The sequence below is a fragment of the Siniperca chuatsi genome, linkage group LG4, assembly GCF_020085105.1.
Source record: "Siniperca chuatsi isolate FFG_IHB_CAS linkage group LG4, ASM2008510v1, whole genome shotgun sequence".
Taxonomy (NCBI): Eukaryota; Metazoa; Chordata; class Actinopteri; order Centrarchiformes; family Sinipercidae; genus Siniperca; species Siniperca chuatsi.
Window position 1 is genome coordinate 11,586,250 of NC_058045.1, and position 16,368 is coordinate 11,602,617.

Here is a 16,368-nt window from a genome sequence, read left to right on the forward strand (position 1 = left end):
TGACCAGGAGGAAACCGTGAGAGTTTATTGCAATAGTGTTGTACCCAGGTCAAATATAATCTGATATTAATGATAAATTGAAGGTTTTATTATGTAGGTCTTTGTAAAAGGGACATGAATATGGTTTTAAAAATACTATAGCAATGAATTAGTAGCTTCACCATCTTTACAGGCAGGCGTACTTGGTAGATATTATGAACCAGGCCATCAATAAAAGAAACGTATATGGGCACCAGAATTAAACCAGGTATTTGCAGTTATTGTAAGACTTCCTATATTTTAAGATGAACAGATAGTGAAACTGCTGTGATTTACTATATGAAACATATAGCTGTTATGTATTTCATCACCATATACATGTTAAGCCATCTGGCCCAAAATACATTGTGATGATTAATATTCCATGTCTGGAAAAATAACCATAGCCTCCAAGGCTATATAGCCTCAATAAGCTAATAGGCTGTTTGTTTGTACCATCACAAAATATACTCAGCTGTCTCAGATATATATAGTATTGCTACTGTATGTTCCTACATCACAAAGGTCTGTGACTAAGCATACAGATTGAAGACCACATCCATGTTTACAGCATTTAACTCTAACGTGTCATCCCACGCCGTCGTTGAGATTTGTGGCCTCGATGCATTTGCATTCGACCTAAAATAAAAAGGTATTCACACGGAACCTGAAGTTGAATGCATCGAGGCACGTACTCGCATAAAGGCAGGTGCACCTGTCTGCAGTGGTAGCCTATTGTGCTCACTATCAAATGAGCCATGAATCGGCCTCTCGCGCTGTATGTGGAAAAAAATTAAAAACATGTCTGTCTCTTACCGTTCTGTTTTCAGTCATTACTCCCCATCATAAGGTTTTCAGTCCAGACCTCTGACGAACCGTTAATTCCTATCAGGCTGTCTCCCTCTCTCTCTCGCTCATCCCCATGTCATATTTCTCCGCTGCAGCAGAACAAAGCCACGCCTCCTCAGACAGCCGCTGCCGCGTGACGTCAGCCGGTGAGGAACGTTGGCTCACGCCCTCAGATACACATCCGGGAAGCAGCCGCGAGGGGCCGCTGTGCCATCACAAAAACAAACCACTTCAACTTGATTTTAAACTAAATTTGAGGCATATATGGCGTCCAGTGGCTTTCGACTTTATATAAATTACAATATTAATAAATTATAAAGGAAGCAAATGCTCTTGTTGAGTGTATCACTGAGTTGTAAACCACAATGAACGGTAAGACTGTTGACTTACATCATTTAAGCTAATAGCAATTAAACATTATTCTTCTGACAAGCAATATAGTCCGCAAAAAGGAGCCTATAAAACAAGCAAACGTAGCCTATGATTTGTGTTTTCTTATTTCTCTTGAGATTAAATCTTTAAAAAACACATAACTTAATCTGTAAACCACTAAAAGTATAATTCATGTTTATACCTTTTAGCTGAACTAGCTATAACTGTAACTAACCTAGCATTAGCTAAATCTATAACGTTACTTTTGAGTGAATCCTGAAACCGGTGGGTATGGATTTAAGGTAACGTTACAAATATACCAGACAGTGGACACCCATTTTATTTTTCATTTATAGAAATCATACCATAACTACCTAAATATGTAGGTTTAATGTTAGCCTGCTATATAGCTTGTTACAACATTATCCGAGTTATAGCCATGGGCATTTTTGTACCCAACAGCTGATTGCAGTCACAGGTGTGTCTTTATAAGGTATTTTGGTTTGGCAAGTGTTATCAGAACCGGAACTTCCCTGTTTTTAATCAGAAGGCTAAACATTACATTTATTTTGGTGACGCTTTTAATAATAAGTGCAATACCTGCATTTCAACCATGTGGATACAATCTAAAAATTGTACCAAAAGCTTTGCAAACAGACAGACACTTAATTGCATTAACATGTTTTTGAGTAGAAGTATGCATCTATTTATCTGTCTATCGTGACACATAAACTGGGTTGTTCTGTCTTTCTCTTCTTTTAGCCTACTAAATGCGGACTGCAGTCCACGCTCATTGTCCAGCACTTCACTTGAACGAACTGGTCCAGCAAGTTATTTGTGGGCTGGTGTCACAGAGCCCCATATCGATCTACCAGCGTAGCTACCTGCTGCACGGGCACTGCGTCTTTGGAGACAGTTTTGTCTGTTTGCTGTTTTTCTCACTTCTAGTGAAAGTCCTCGGGCACAGCCATGAGGTCCTTCGCCGCGTTTCTGACCTATCTCTGCTGTGTCGGATTTATTGGATGTAAACCCTCGTCGCCCTGTCCGAGTGGACAGTTTAGGCTGAAGAACCAGTGTGTCCTCTGTCATCCCACCTGCTCTGAGTGCAACGGGCATGAGCTGTTTGAATGCACTACCTGTGAAGTTGGTGAGTAAAATTTCCTATTGACGTATTTTTAACACAGCATAAAATCACGGATGGCTTTTTCAAAGGAAAAAGGCGAAACATATATGTATTAAATCTCAGAATACGATGCACTGGATTTACCCTAAGAGGGGTTTTTAAAAAGTAATGTTTTATATAGCCTAGTTTCTACAAATAAATCATCATCAGCTAAACAAAGGCTTCATCGAAGTTAGACAGTATTCTTGCCAACATATGACAAATTTCACATGTCTAAATTTTTTATAATTTCTGTATGAGATGTGCAGATATGAACATCAAGCTTTCATTGGCAGATATAATTCCTCAGTTTTGTTTTTTTGGCTCCACAGATGCCTGGTTAAAACAAAGCCATGTCACAGACTCATTAATCCAGCCTAAAGGGAGGTGGAGGTTTTTTTTGTTTGTTTTTTTCAAAGCAGCACTATTTAATGGTTACCACAGCAAAGTTGTTTAAAGGCTTATGAATTAGAGGTGGGACATTCAGCTCTGGTTTACCATTTACTCTTGTTAAACAGTCAGAGATTGGATGTAGAACTTGTTGATTTTTCTGTCACAGGGGCACCTTTGAAATAGATAAGAAATGAAGCTGTGATCATTTTTCTCCCGAGTTTTCACAGTGTAATCTGATCATGTCAGAATGGGGCCTTTGTTAATCAGAGGGAAAGGAAAAAAATATCCCCTTGGGCTAGAAGTATTACTGTTGCAGTTCACTGGGCTTAACCTGCAAAACCTGCAAGTCTCTCTCTCTCTCTCTCTCTCTCTCTCTCTCTCTCTCTCTCTCTTTCCCTCACACACACCTCCTTTCTTTGTATATGCATTTTGACATTTCTACAATCATGCATTTGTTTATTGTTTACTGTATTTTAATGTACATTGCTGCAGATGATTTTTGTTGTGTTGACTTTAATAGTATACAGTAGTCAGTATTTAATCCTGGTGTGTATATCTGTGTGACGTTGTTTGTGAAAGAACATCAAAAGCCAAAAGTCTGTATACTCTGTGGTTTGTTGTCACATAGAAGCCACATTTCCCTGTGCATGCTAAGGTTCAGGGAAGTGGAAGGATTAGAAATGCAGCAGCAGCTTGTGGCCCTTCTCCTCCCTGTCTCACACATCTTCTGTGCAGCGCTGAGCAGATGAGACAATGCTGCAACTCAGCTGCTTCCAGAGATGCCTCAGGTGCCACAGCTAGGCTAGTGGCAGGTGGCAGAGTATTAATCATCAGGGCCAACACAAGACTCTGTCTCTGCCCACAGCTCTGATCTCTCATCTGCCTCTGATTGCCCTTGCTTACATAAGTTGGAGCATCATCACTCAGGAAGTGATCTCACACTTTGATCTGTTATTTGCAGGCCTACAGTCAACATGCTGGGCTGCAGCCATCAGTTCATGATGTCATTCATGGCATTAACATCCATTTGTTCTGCTAATATTTTCTGTTGTCAATAATACATGTGTAGTGAAATGTATGAATCCTCAGTTTCCTAATAATTGCCAGTGATTCACTCATTAAGCCACATGACATCTCTCTCCTTTCAGTCAAACAATCTTGATTTCTGCAATATGTGTTAATGCTGTAATTTGCTGAAGGCACTGAACTTTCACACAGTTGGCAGCCTGTTCTTTCATCTTTCCTTCATCCCATGTAATTGTCAGGCCCATTTGGCTCTGCCTCTGTATTTATTATGAGAAGCCCATTGATTTTCACTTTCAGAAGAGTCCAGATTTTTGGAAAAAGCGTTTCCTGGCAGGAGTCCCATATGGCTAATGGCATCTTCATCAGAAGAAGAAAATAAAGTAGGCTTTATGTTAACAAGTCCTCTGTGTCCTCCTCCTCAGATGAAGATGGACAGGAACGTTTCCTCCACCAAGGTCGCTGTCGGACACACTGCCCCCGGGGACTCTATCCTGACAGGGGTCACTATGCCTGTCTGCCCTGCATAGCCAATTGTGAACTCTGCACAGACGGCAACATATGTGCCAAATGTCGGGAACACTACAAACTCCAGAATGGGGTCTGCCAAACAGCATCCTGTGAAATAGGTAAATGAAAAGCAAAATTTCTCAGTTGGCTTTAGCTTAAGAGAAAGACATTCAGGCTTGTTGTGCTGGGTCTCTGTTTTAGGGCAGGTGCAGGACCCTGATACGGGAGAGTGCATTGACTGTGAAATGGGCTGCAAAACATGTTCCACAGGTAAGTTACACAAGCTTACTAGGCTAGGCTAACAACACCATAGTGTTCCCTCCCCAATGTATGGTGGATCTGCAATGTATATTAGAACACTGGTGATAATAGTGCACAGTGCAGCACAATATAAATGTAGCCAGTACTGCATGAGTTTGCTCCTCCACATGAATTCTAATTAATCATCTTTTCTCATTTGTACACAGAAGACCCTGAGATCTGCAACAGCTGTGTTGAAGGTTACTTTCTGTGAGTTTTTTCTCTCATTTTATTATTATCTTATGATAAATGGACTTTTCTGGCTCCCTGTATCCTCTGCTATGAAATCAAATGCAGTCTCAGGTGTTATTTTAGATACCTAACATTTAATACTAAGGCTGCAACTAACAATAATTTTCGATTAATCTAACTGTTATATTCTCAATTAAGTGAACAGTCATTTGGTTTATAAAATGTCCAATGTGTTTCCCAGAGCCCAAATTGACATATTTACATTGCTTGTACTATTACAGCCATGGAAGACTAAGAAAACCAGTGAATATCCATGTTTAGAAGTTGGAATCAGAGAATCTATGGGATTTCTGCTTGAACATAGACTTGTACAATCAATCAATCAATCAATCAATCAATCAATCAATCAATCAATCAATCAGTCAATAATTAATACAGTAAAATGAATCTTTATTGTGTTTTTGATGTAAAGTAGGTATGATTTTGCATGATGCTATGATTTGTTCAGAATTTTTTTCAGAAGTTTTAAATTATGGACATTAAATATGCTGTCAAGAAATAATTAATCTCAAAATGACCTTGTAATTGTTTTTATTTGCATGGCCATTGCTTTGCTAGATAAAGAGTTGGATAAATCAGTATGCAGTATGTGGGATAATATACATTTCCATGTTTTGGCTTGCAGAATGTGGTTAATTATTCTTCATGCCACAAGAAACTTAATTTCACCCGTATTTCTGTTCACACCAGCATATCACTTGCACCCAGTGGGTAACACAGGTTACAGAGCTAGAACAGACCTGCAATTGTGTACTTTTCCCCCGAGTTTAAGCCTCCAGGTATTAAGTGAGTCAGGTTACCCTCCATTCAGAGTCATACACTGTTACCTGAGCCTTGGTTTGAGCACAGAAAAGTGGTCTGCTTCACAGAGCTACTTAACAGAGTGTGTTTTTATGTTATGTGTGAGAAGGAAAGGAGAAGGAAGAAAAAGAGAGCAAGTATAAGTGGAAAGCATAGCCAGTAGCAGGTGTGATTATATAGGGTGCACCATCTTGACTTCACTGACTCATGTGAGTCACAGCAGAGGTTGAAGGAAAATCCACCGCTTCACTGCACTCACCTCTTTTTTTTCTGCTGTTACAAAGCTGCAGTGAGATACTCAGTCTTCTTCTGTGAATCTACTTGTGTAACCTTTACTTTAATAGTAATGGCTTTAGAGATTTAGAATGACAGGTCGCCTCAGTCATTTTACATCTACCATGTGAGGCAAACACCAATAAAAGAAACCCAATAGAGCATGGGGCGATCATGAACTGCAGGAAGACCCTCACTGTGATAGATTGTGACAGTTTTCAGCATTTAAAGAAATTCCACTACTGAGGTTTTGATAGTAGTAAAAAAAAATGTTAAACGTTAGACAGCTTTGGCATAACTGTGAATCTGTGGGGCCCAATATTATTCTTGCATACTGCCTATTGAAAAGAGTCAGCATGATGGATGCTTTTTAGTTATTGACATTTACCTTTCTCTATAAGGAACCGTGTGCAGCTAAACCAAAAAATTCACTCTCAGTATGGTTTATACCATTTATGTGCTCAAGCTTTCTTAACTTTAGGGACTACCTACAGCATATTTTCACCTTTTCTAACTAATTGAAGGAGTAAAAGCCCTAAACAAAAGTTGCTTTGGAAATGCTGATGTGCTCTCCTGGAATGGATAGTCTAATATTTGCACAGAGGGATTCTTAAACATCCTGTAGATTCTTAAGTAGTGTACTGTTTCCAGGCCTGAGACAGGGCCTGGTCTGCACCAGCTGCTATTGTGAGTGAGTTGATGGATGCAGTGTGGCGCCTCCAGCTGTTCCTTCTCAAACAACCACCGCATTTTAGCACCAAATCCATGGCAACGCAGTCGGAAGTCCAGCTTGGGCTGTCAGTGTTCAGATTCTCTCAAGTAGGGAGGTGGCAGAAGAGGCAGCAGAGGGTGTAGTACTATATAGGCTAGTGGCTTATTGATATTTGGCTTGTTTCATTTAGAGTGGTAAGTCTGTAAAGTAGGAGTCATTCTTGCTTTAATGTTTTATGTGTGACGTCTTTGCAACTCAATATCTCAGCTCCTTTAGGCTAGATTTTTTTAGGACACCCGTCTCATGTTTAATAGCTCAGTTAAGCCCCGAAGGATTTATAGGACAGGTTAATGACAGAAATTTCCCCATGCCTCTTGGCTACAAATAAAACACCAATTAACTTTCTGCCTTAAGAAGAGAATAGAACCACGATAAGCTTGAAGAAGCCTACATTATGTTTTCGTCTCTGTTTGCCATCCTTGCTGATGTTTGATTGAGTGCAACGTTTGGCCAAGGACTGTTTTGAAGTTAACAATACAGCTGCAGGTGTGCTGTGGACTGACTCAGTGTATATTGGGATTGTGGTGTGTTTTGTCTTTTCTATAGTTTCAGTTTATCTAGCCTCAGACTCATCCATGTGGGCAAAGGCTGCCTGCTCATCATTCTTCATTCACTGTAAAGCTTTGAAAGTGCCATTAAATCACAAATGTTTTCACCAGGTCTTTGATATTTCAATAGCTTTGTTCTGCATGTTTGTGTGAGAAAAAAGAGCCTCCTTTTTCATCATAGCCGTGACAGCCAGTTTTAGTCAACCATTTATTGACCGATTTCAACACACAGACCAAGTCCAGTTTTAGACAAATGGTTTGTTAATTGTTATAGAGTATCAATAAATATGGTATGTGGTTTTAGTTCTGAAATAACCTTTTTCTTTTACAGTTTCAAACACCAGTGTCGCAGGCATTGCCCCCAGAGCACCTATGAAGACTTGGGTAGGGGTGTGTGTCTGTCCTGTCCAGCACCATGCACAGATTGCAGGAGTAACACACGCTGCCTTGCCTGCCAACCTGGTTACTTCCTCAATGGTACTAGTAGCAAAGAATTATCATTTCTGTGTATATTTTGTTTACTACTAACATACTAAAGGATTTAGATTACCTTTTCATCTTATACAGTACTAGTAGAGTTTATGTTTAATATACTATTGTAAATAGTATATATAATATACTATTATCCTGTGTATGTGAGAGTAGTCAATCATTCTTGTTAAAGGCAAATCTGAGTCATTTGGATTGCAAATCATGTCCGTGTCAGCAAATCTGGAACATGAGATATGCAAATGTATGTTTTGTGCAAAGAAGGTATTAGGATTGTGTTGTTAGGTTGTGTTCTCTATGGGCATCTTAGTAAAATCTTTGAGATTGTAAATAAAGCCTGTAGCTATTTAATAAGAATATAGCAAGAACACTACCACACTATCAAAATGATTTTAACATGTACAGGTACATATTTCATGTGATTGTACATTGTGTCAGACAAGATCCATCACGAACAATCAGCTTATTCTCTCTTCAGCCACAAGGTCCTGTTTCAAAAGATCTAGGTCGTCGTTTTGTGCCTGGGCAGTTGGATGGCATTTGGAGAGGGAGAGATGCCGGAAGAGCAGGAAGGGGGAGAAGGATTTAAATAGTTGTGGACATTGAAGAGATGGGCAGATCTTTACTTTAAAAAAACTGATTGCACTAATACTAAAGATTGTCTTTTGCAAATTAAAATTACTTTTTTAGCGTTGCTCTCTTTAAAATTAGTTTCAGTAACAGATAGTGATTGTGATAGATAGCCTGGCTTTCAGTGGAACTTCCCTAAATACAAGTTAAAAAAGATGGTGAGGTCGTAAATTGATATTATCTGCTATATTGTCTCTGTTAGGTTTTTCAAGACCACTATTTGCTAATACAGATGAAGTTTTGTATTGGAAAATAATGTCACTTACTTTCTGTGCTGCTCTGCCCCGTCAGGAGGTGATTGTATTAAACAGTGCCCACAGCAAACCTTCAGTGACTCCAGTGGGTGGCGCTGCCAGACTTGCCACAGCTCATGCCAGACATGCCACGGACCTCGTTCAACAGACTGTGACCTTTGTCTTGGTGGGAACCCTCCTCTACATGGGCAGTGCCCTCTGGTTAATTGCCCATTGGGACAGTACTTTGATGGTAAGAGGAACAGCCATGATGAGGCCTAATTTTTGGCTGTTAATCTTGGTAATTTTTCTCAATTTGTCTTTTTAGATATAAGTAACTTTATAGGCTGGTGAGGCCTTCGTGACTTACTGTATTTCAGTAAAATACATTCCCTGATGAAAATAATCACTTTTCGCCTATGTGAAGTTAGAGCAGAGGTCAGTACTGCGTCCCTAGAATTTGGAGGGATTAATTGTCTTGCTCAAGGACATTTCAGCATGTGGATGCTTGCCACTGACACAGGGGCTTGAACCCTGCTGAAGGACCTCTAGGTTGAAGGACGGTCTCTTACTCACTGTGTCACCCTGCTGCACATGTACTGCATCACCTTTTATTCCATTTTAGTGGAGCAATTTCAAAACGTTCCTCTGCCTCAAGCACAGGGCTCGCCACTTGCTTCCCCTTTGGTGTCTCTGTCAACGGCATTGGAATACAGCGCTCCATAGTTATCAACCATACAGGGTAATTGGGCTGATCATTTACATTTCTGACTCATTGGTTTGATTATTTACATCCTTGTGTGGATCAGTCTGTCTGATGTTCATTGTCAGGAGCACTTGTTATTTAGCTACTGCTGACCATTGTGAGTAAAAACAGCTGTTTTCAGTTGATTTTGTAACCTCAAAGCATTGCGTTACATTGAAAGAATAATTGAGTTTTACATTTGCAATGCTGTGTATTTTTTATACCAGTAACAGGCAGCTTTAGCCATATACAGGTTTGAACATAAATGGTTTACGTGCCATTATGATAACTCAGTGTCCTCCCCAATTGTTCCTATTTCATGTCAGCAGTAAGTCCTTCTAAATGTAGCCTGTCTTAACATTTTGTGTACACCACCATCACACAATGTACATTTTTCACACACAATAACATCCACTTTTAAGTTGTTGTAACAGTGGTCCAAGAGATGTTGTATAGATTCCTAAAATAGTAGGTAATATGTTGCAGGATTCATACACAGCAACACACTGAAAACACAATGTGGCCTGCACCTTATTTTTCATCACATCCCATCATTTGTGCCCTACAGCTTTTTATGCTTCCCTCTAGTTGTGAAGGTAGGTAAAACAGAACATTTTCAACTCAGTGTTTATTTTGAGCAGCATTTGATATCTCTCTCGGTGTTCTGTTTTGTTATAGTAAGAGATAAGGTTACTCTGTTTATTGTTTTAATTTCAGGGAAGTATGGTGAATGTCACGCATGTGATGCATCTTGTAAAACCTGCTTTGGTCCACAAGCACTGGATTGTTCTTCTTGTTTCAAAGGTACAAATATTTACTTTCTATGGTCAATATGTTGAAACATTATCCCAATTCTTATATTGCCTTTTGGTGTAACAGGATACTTCCTGGACCAGGACAGTTCTTGTGTTGTGCAGTGTCCAACCCACTCTTATGCAAACACTGCCACTCAGCTGTGTGAGGACTGCTCGTCAAACTGTGATGCCTGCGTGGAGACCAGTGATAACTGCATCAGCTGTTCCAAAAGCAGCTATAAACTTTTTCTCCACCAGGGGCGGTGCTGGTCGAAATGCCCAGAGTAAGCAATTGGATAAGCTAAGTAGTAGAATGATGAAAAACCTTTGTAATGATGATATGTTGTTTATTGTATTTCTCTCTGTATGCCTTAACAAATCTCCTGACTAATTTCAGAGGTTTCTTTGAGACAGCAGAGGGGTCATGTGAAGCCTGTGATAGCTCCTGTCTGACATGTGATGGGATCAGGTCCCAGTGTCTGTCCTGTGCTGATGGCCACTACTTAGAGAGTGGTATGTGTAGACTCAACTGTTCACTGCGGACATACCCTGCAGATGATGGTACCTGCAGACGCTGTCCTTCCCACTGTGATGTTTGCTCAGATGACAGGACCTGTTTCAGTGAGTTATTAGCAGTGTGTGCAGCTAAGCTTTAAGAGGCAAAATATTCCAAGTGGATGACATTTTAAAATTAATTGTAAGACATTGTATCACATCCTGAAATCTCTTGTTACAACTTTACCATCCCTCCTCCATATCATTTCAGAATGCAGTTTCCTCTACCTGATGCTGAATGGTGTGTGTAAGGCTAGTTGTCCCATGGGCTATTATGAGGACATGGAGGAGGGTCGCTGTGGTCAGTGCCACCTTACCTGTGGCAGCTGTTCAGGGCCCCTGGCAGATGACTGTGAGACCTGCTCAATGTTAAGCCCCAAACTCTATAAGGGTGCATGCTCCAAAGATTGCCCCACTGGTACTTACTATGAAACTGAAGCTATGGAATGTCAAGGTGAGCATCTCAATACATAGATGTGACTTTGTTAGATTTTTAAGCGGTGTTGAATATGCAGGGTAACACATTTTTTCTGACAATGTACTATCTGACACTGTGCTTTTTAAATTGTTAATCAGGTCTCATTGTTTATGTACAGGGACTTCTCACCTATGGACACTTTATTTAAAGTAGTCTATGTATCACCTTTTTTCTCATGTAGAAAGTGGCTTCTATGGCTCATAACACAACAAATATAACGCAAAAGAATTGGAGGGATGGCGGATTGTGGCTACAATTCAGGCCGTGGATAGTGTTATGGGTTGGAAATGTGCAGATGGGTAAACAGGTAAAATGATAAAACAGTAGAAAGAGAAGTGTCACTACATAAGCTGTATCTGAAGTGATAAATCTTAAAGGGAGTCACACTGAGTTTTAGCCAGCCAGTTTTGTGTAATGGAAATCCAGCATAACAGGAAGATTTTGCTTTGGTTTGTCAGAGTTTAATATAACTGGTTGATCAGAAAAATCAGTTGCTGAACTTAAAGGTGATCAAAGAAATGATGAGAGAACTGGATTTCTTCCACAACAAGCTGCAGATACTGGAAACCAAATTTACAACTGTATAAAAGTTTGCTGCCATGTATTATCTGCAAGGGTTATTCCAACTTAGTGATAATGCACTATAGTATTTACTTAGAATAATAATTAACCTTTCACATTTACCTCTTAAACATGGTGGTGATCCCACCCTCTTTTGTAAATGAATTGATATGACAGTCCAATGACGCAGTCTGATTTGTCTGACTATGTGCAGAGTGCCACCAGACTTGTATGCGCTGCTCCGGCCCTGACGCAAACCAGTGCACCCAGTGCGAGAAGGGACTTGTGCTGGATCCAAACACATTGTTGTGTGGCGTGACAGGTGACACAGACTGCCCACCAAGGACCTACCTACACGACGACCAATTCACCTGCATGGGTTGCCACCTGCACTGTTACTCTTGTGACGGGCCGGGCAACGATGAATGCCAGACCTGTGCCGTCCCCAAATACCTTCATAGTGAGCATTTTCCACCAATGTCCAACTGCATAGAGTGAAGTGGTTCAGGGTATAAAATAAACAAAAATCCACAGAGAAGGTGTTTTTTTAAAAGTGCATTTATCATACAACCATATATCCCCAAACTATCAGCTCTTCAGGGACTTGATAACAGTCTTACAGTATTTTTAACCTTGATGACTGATGGAATTTGAGCTTGAGTCATAGATTTGGTCAACTTTGCAGTTGATGCCCTCAGTACACCATGAAAACTGGATGCATAATGATGACTCTCCTGAGAATATTTCACAATTTCAATCTCGCTTAAACAGCTGCATGTAATTGATCAACAGTTAACAACATCTGGATAGATTGATGATGGCAATATTCATGTAAGGCTAAATTTACATGTGCTCACTTATGTGGAAAATTGCATTTGTAATAGTAGTACTTAAAATTTCAATTATCTGGAGCCTTCAAAATGTTTTTTTATAGGAATAACTATTGATATTGATATGTAAGCACTGAAAGGAGTTGAAGTGCCAGTCAAGAGTTGAAGATTTAATACCTGTGTGATTACTACTTTTAGCTCTTCTAGTGCCAGGAACATTATCAACCAATTGCTATTTTTGTAAAGTTATTTATTTAGATTAACTGCAGAAGGTGGTGTGTGTGTTCTGGAGTAAGGAGGGGGGGAGCTTACTCTAGTGTGTACGCGCTGTACACTGTCCGGGTGCTGTACTCGTGTTTGAGTCCTGCCTTTTCCGTTCCATCAACATAACGTTATTAACAAACGTTATTACAAAAATAGATTTTTGGCATTTGTGAATCGATTCTGAATCGTAGAAGAAAAGAATCCTATTCTTCTCTTCTTATGTGAATTGATTTTTTTCACCCACCTCTACTAGTTAGGTGGCAAAAGTGTCCAGATGAACAGGAAAGAAAAAATAAAGAAGTAAAAAAGAGTGCACGAGTGAGTAATACTAAATTAGGATTGGAACTATTTGGTTTTTTTTCTTTTTTTTGTGGGTTTGTTTTTTTATTTTCCAGACAGCACCTGTGTGAGGGAGTGCCCAGCTGGTACATACAACACAAGGCAGGAGGCTGATGGAACAGAGCTGGGATTCTGTTTGCCCTGTGACCATGCCTGTTCCAACTGCACAGGACCATCGCCTAGAGATTGCCTCACTTGTTCTCCAGGATACCTGCATCTCCTTCAGCTCTGTGTAACTCATTGTCCCACAGGGTACAAAGCAGATCATAATCTCAGAAATATTTACTTTGTATTACAGTATAACTTCTATCAATGGTCTGTTGACTTTCCTTGTCACCCTTTATCTGCTGAGCAGGTCTGGTTTGGAAACGAGCCAAAGTTTGCTAACAGGGCCAATATGTTCCATTTCTATGTAATCTCTTCAGCAGTAGAGCAACTTCCTCTGAAAACCTTTATTTTCCATTCCATTGTTACTTGAAAAAAAGTTTGTCATCAATTGTGATTCATATTTTTTCTATCCAGAAATATTACAAATTGTTATCATTTCTGGAAAAATGGTTGTGGTTTCAGCCCATTGTTAAGATTCTGGTGATCTGTTTTTTTTTTTTTTCTGTTGACTGATAATTACCATTTTTAACTTTAAACTTTATAAATCTTAAATTATGTCTGTGAGAATCAAAATCTATGTACAGTACATGTCTGACTTTTTAATATTGATAATTTCTTGTCTTATATTTCTTGTCTTAAATGTCTTTCTTCAGGTATTACAGAGAGGGCTTCCACTGTGAGAAATGTGACCAGTCCTGTGAGCTGTGTACAGGACCAGGGCCTGAGTCCTGCAGGGCCTGTGCACCTCCTCTTCTGGAACTGCAAGGCACCAAGCTGTGCGTTGAGCACTGCCCACACCGCTTCTACCAGTTCAGTGACATCTGCAAACAGTGTCACACCAGTTGTCAGACCTGCACAGGTGATTAAGGAGCTATTAACTACATCTCTGTAACTGATTTGCATACAGCTGAACATAAGCCTGATGTTCATCTACAGTCTATATCGTTCCAATGTGTCAATATTGGACATTGGTTTTTCACTTTTGCATAAGGAGTCAGATCATGTGAATGTGTGTGTTTGCAGATGCCTCGCCTCAGAGCTGTGTGACGTGCGACTGGGGCAGCAGTCTAATGGACAAAGTCTGCTATCCACGTTGTGAGGAGGGGCGATACTTTTCGGATGAGGTGTGCTCTTAGCTACGAGTCATGTACCATATTGCTTTATAATTATAATAAAAGCAATTCTAATTGCTTTATATATTATAATCACAATATTTAAAGGCAAAAGATAAGTGTTTCCCTCTTATTTTCATCTAACACAAAGTGCAAAACAGTCGCATTCATTTCTCACTACATCAGTGTACTACTAAACATCGTAAAAGTGGTTATTGTATCCATAAATGATATGCTGCTGACGATAATTGTGTGCATTTCAAATTCATATTTATATAAATCATAAATAAATAACTAAAGGCCCTGACATCATATTTACTAAACCAGCTTCTTACTATGGGGGATGTCTGCCAAACTTAGGTCTGCCAAATAGTTTTGGTTATTTCACATGAGAAATGTCTGTATTTGTGTTTTTATCTGGGTTCTGAGTACTGGTTTAGGTTCAGCTGGAAAAATGCGATGTCAAATACTTCTGTGTACCAATCAGAATGTAGCAATATTTGATGACAGTAGTTTTGTTTGCTTGTGTTGCCATGCCACTTTTTATCAGGATAAAGTGAGTGTTCACTTAAATAATAACTAAGGATATATTTTCCAAACATTACCTCTTGATTGTTGTTCAGTTTATAACGAATATTTAATGCTATAAGGAAATACTTAAGATTGGAAATCAAATTTTTAGGGGTTTAAAAAAATGTTTTAACCTTATGTAGTATCTTTCTACAACAAGCAACACAAAGTGCAGACAGATACTTACCACAACTCAGAACAACAACAGATGTCAATAAAAGGCACATCTGTACAAATAGGTTTTCACTCTCTGTTCACTCCAAACAGACCATGCTAACAGGCTTTTATATACCCAGTACAATCATTTGTGAAATTGTACCATTGTAGGAAACCTGTGAGCCATGTGACAGCTCGTGTAGGCATTGCACCGGCCCCAGACCTGACCAGTGTCTGACTTGTCACCGGGATTCTGCTCTTCATGCTGTGGAGAACCGCTGTGCCCGCTGCTGTCAGGCTGGAGGGAATGACACTGATTGCTGCGTTTGTGACAGCCGCTCAGGTAGAGACCCTGCCTATCATAAGAAACATAGGATTGTTTGGATACGACCATCTACTAAAGGCAGTTTTTTGTTCTAGCGCTGTGTGTTGAGGCCCCCCAACCTAAGTCAGGAGACGATGAGGTAACAGACCTGAATATGTCATCTAGAGTTCTGAAGCACACCTCAGCCACCTTGCCTATTGCCCTGCTGCTAGTGCTAGGATTGGCTCTGGCTGTGTTTGCCTTGGTCAAGACCCATGCCAGGAAGAGACTTTGCTGGAGCCAGAGCTATGAGAGACTGAGTGGCAACGCCAGCATGAACATGCCCCATGGTGTGCCCGAGCCGGACAGTGGCGACGAGGTGGATGTGGTGTACACCAGTAGAGGTGGATCAGTATATCGGCACTACAGCTTTGTCCATGAGCAGGACGCAGATGCAGACCAGGATGTGGATGAGAACACTTGTCTCAATCACTCTTAGAAACCAAACCTGAGTTTACAGTAACTGAGGTATGTATTGTGGATGCTCACAACTGACACGGCTGACAGGTGAATTGAAAATAGTTTAGTTTATATTTAGAAGAGAATGTAGTGGTGTTTTGCTTTGGTATGTTGCTTTTTGAGTTCTGGTGTTTATTTTATTCTACAAAGTGCCTGTATCTGTATAATGCACATTCTTAGATGAGGCATGTGTGAGTAAACAGTGAAAAAAATACATATATATGTATATATGTATGTATATGACTTTTTTACTTGATATTGAAGAGCTATTTGTTAAACAATGAAATGATCATGTATAATAATTGAAAACTGCATGACTTGTAAAGAGAAATAGAAATGAAATAAAATCTTTCACTTGATGCCCTCAGTGCACTTTGAAAACTGGCCACATTATGACAGCTATCATGA

The 16,368-nt window shown here is 39.8% G+C and overlaps 2 protein-coding genes across 4 annotated transcripts in view; one reads left to right on the forward strand and one right to left on the reverse strand.

Annotated features, from left to right (window-relative positions):
- otud7a (OTU deubiquitinase 7A) overlaps window positions 1–981 on the reverse strand; it is a 35,176-nt gene extending 34,195 nt beyond the window's left edge. For both annotated transcript variants that reach the window (XM_044193829.1, XM_044193830.1), the window contains exon 1: window positions 835–981. The gene's annotated coding sequence lies outside the window, so the exon portion shown is untranslated. The remainder of the gene's footprint in view (window positions 1–834) is intronic.
- Window positions 982–1,087: 106 nt separating this feature from the next.
- Window positions 1,088–16,319, forward strand: LOC122875070 (proprotein convertase subtilisin/kexin type 5). Of its 2 annotated transcripts, none has more exons than XM_044193827.1 (17): window positions 1,088–1,239; window positions 2,002–2,386; window positions 4,243–4,446; window positions 4,529–4,597; window positions 4,795–4,837; window positions 7,605–7,750; window positions 8,684–8,878; window positions 10,088–10,174; window positions 10,250–10,448; window positions 10,562–10,785; window positions 10,931–11,173; window positions 11,973–12,218; window positions 13,248–13,443; window positions 13,953–14,158; window positions 14,323–14,423; window positions 15,309–15,480; window positions 15,558–16,319. In XM_044193827.1, exons 2-17 carry the CDS (start codon window positions 2,209–2,211, stop codon window positions 15,938–15,940), a joined length of 2,892 nt encoding a protein of 963 aa, XP_044049762.1. In that variant the 5' UTR covers window positions 1,088–1,239; window positions 2,002–2,208; the 3' UTR covers window positions 15,941–16,319. The 2 variants fall into 2 exon arrangements, with proteins under 2 accessions (XP_044049762.1, XP_044049763.1); XM_044193828.1 differs by having other exon boundaries at window positions 4,798–4,837.
- Window positions 16,320–16,368: the final 49 nt, after the last annotated feature.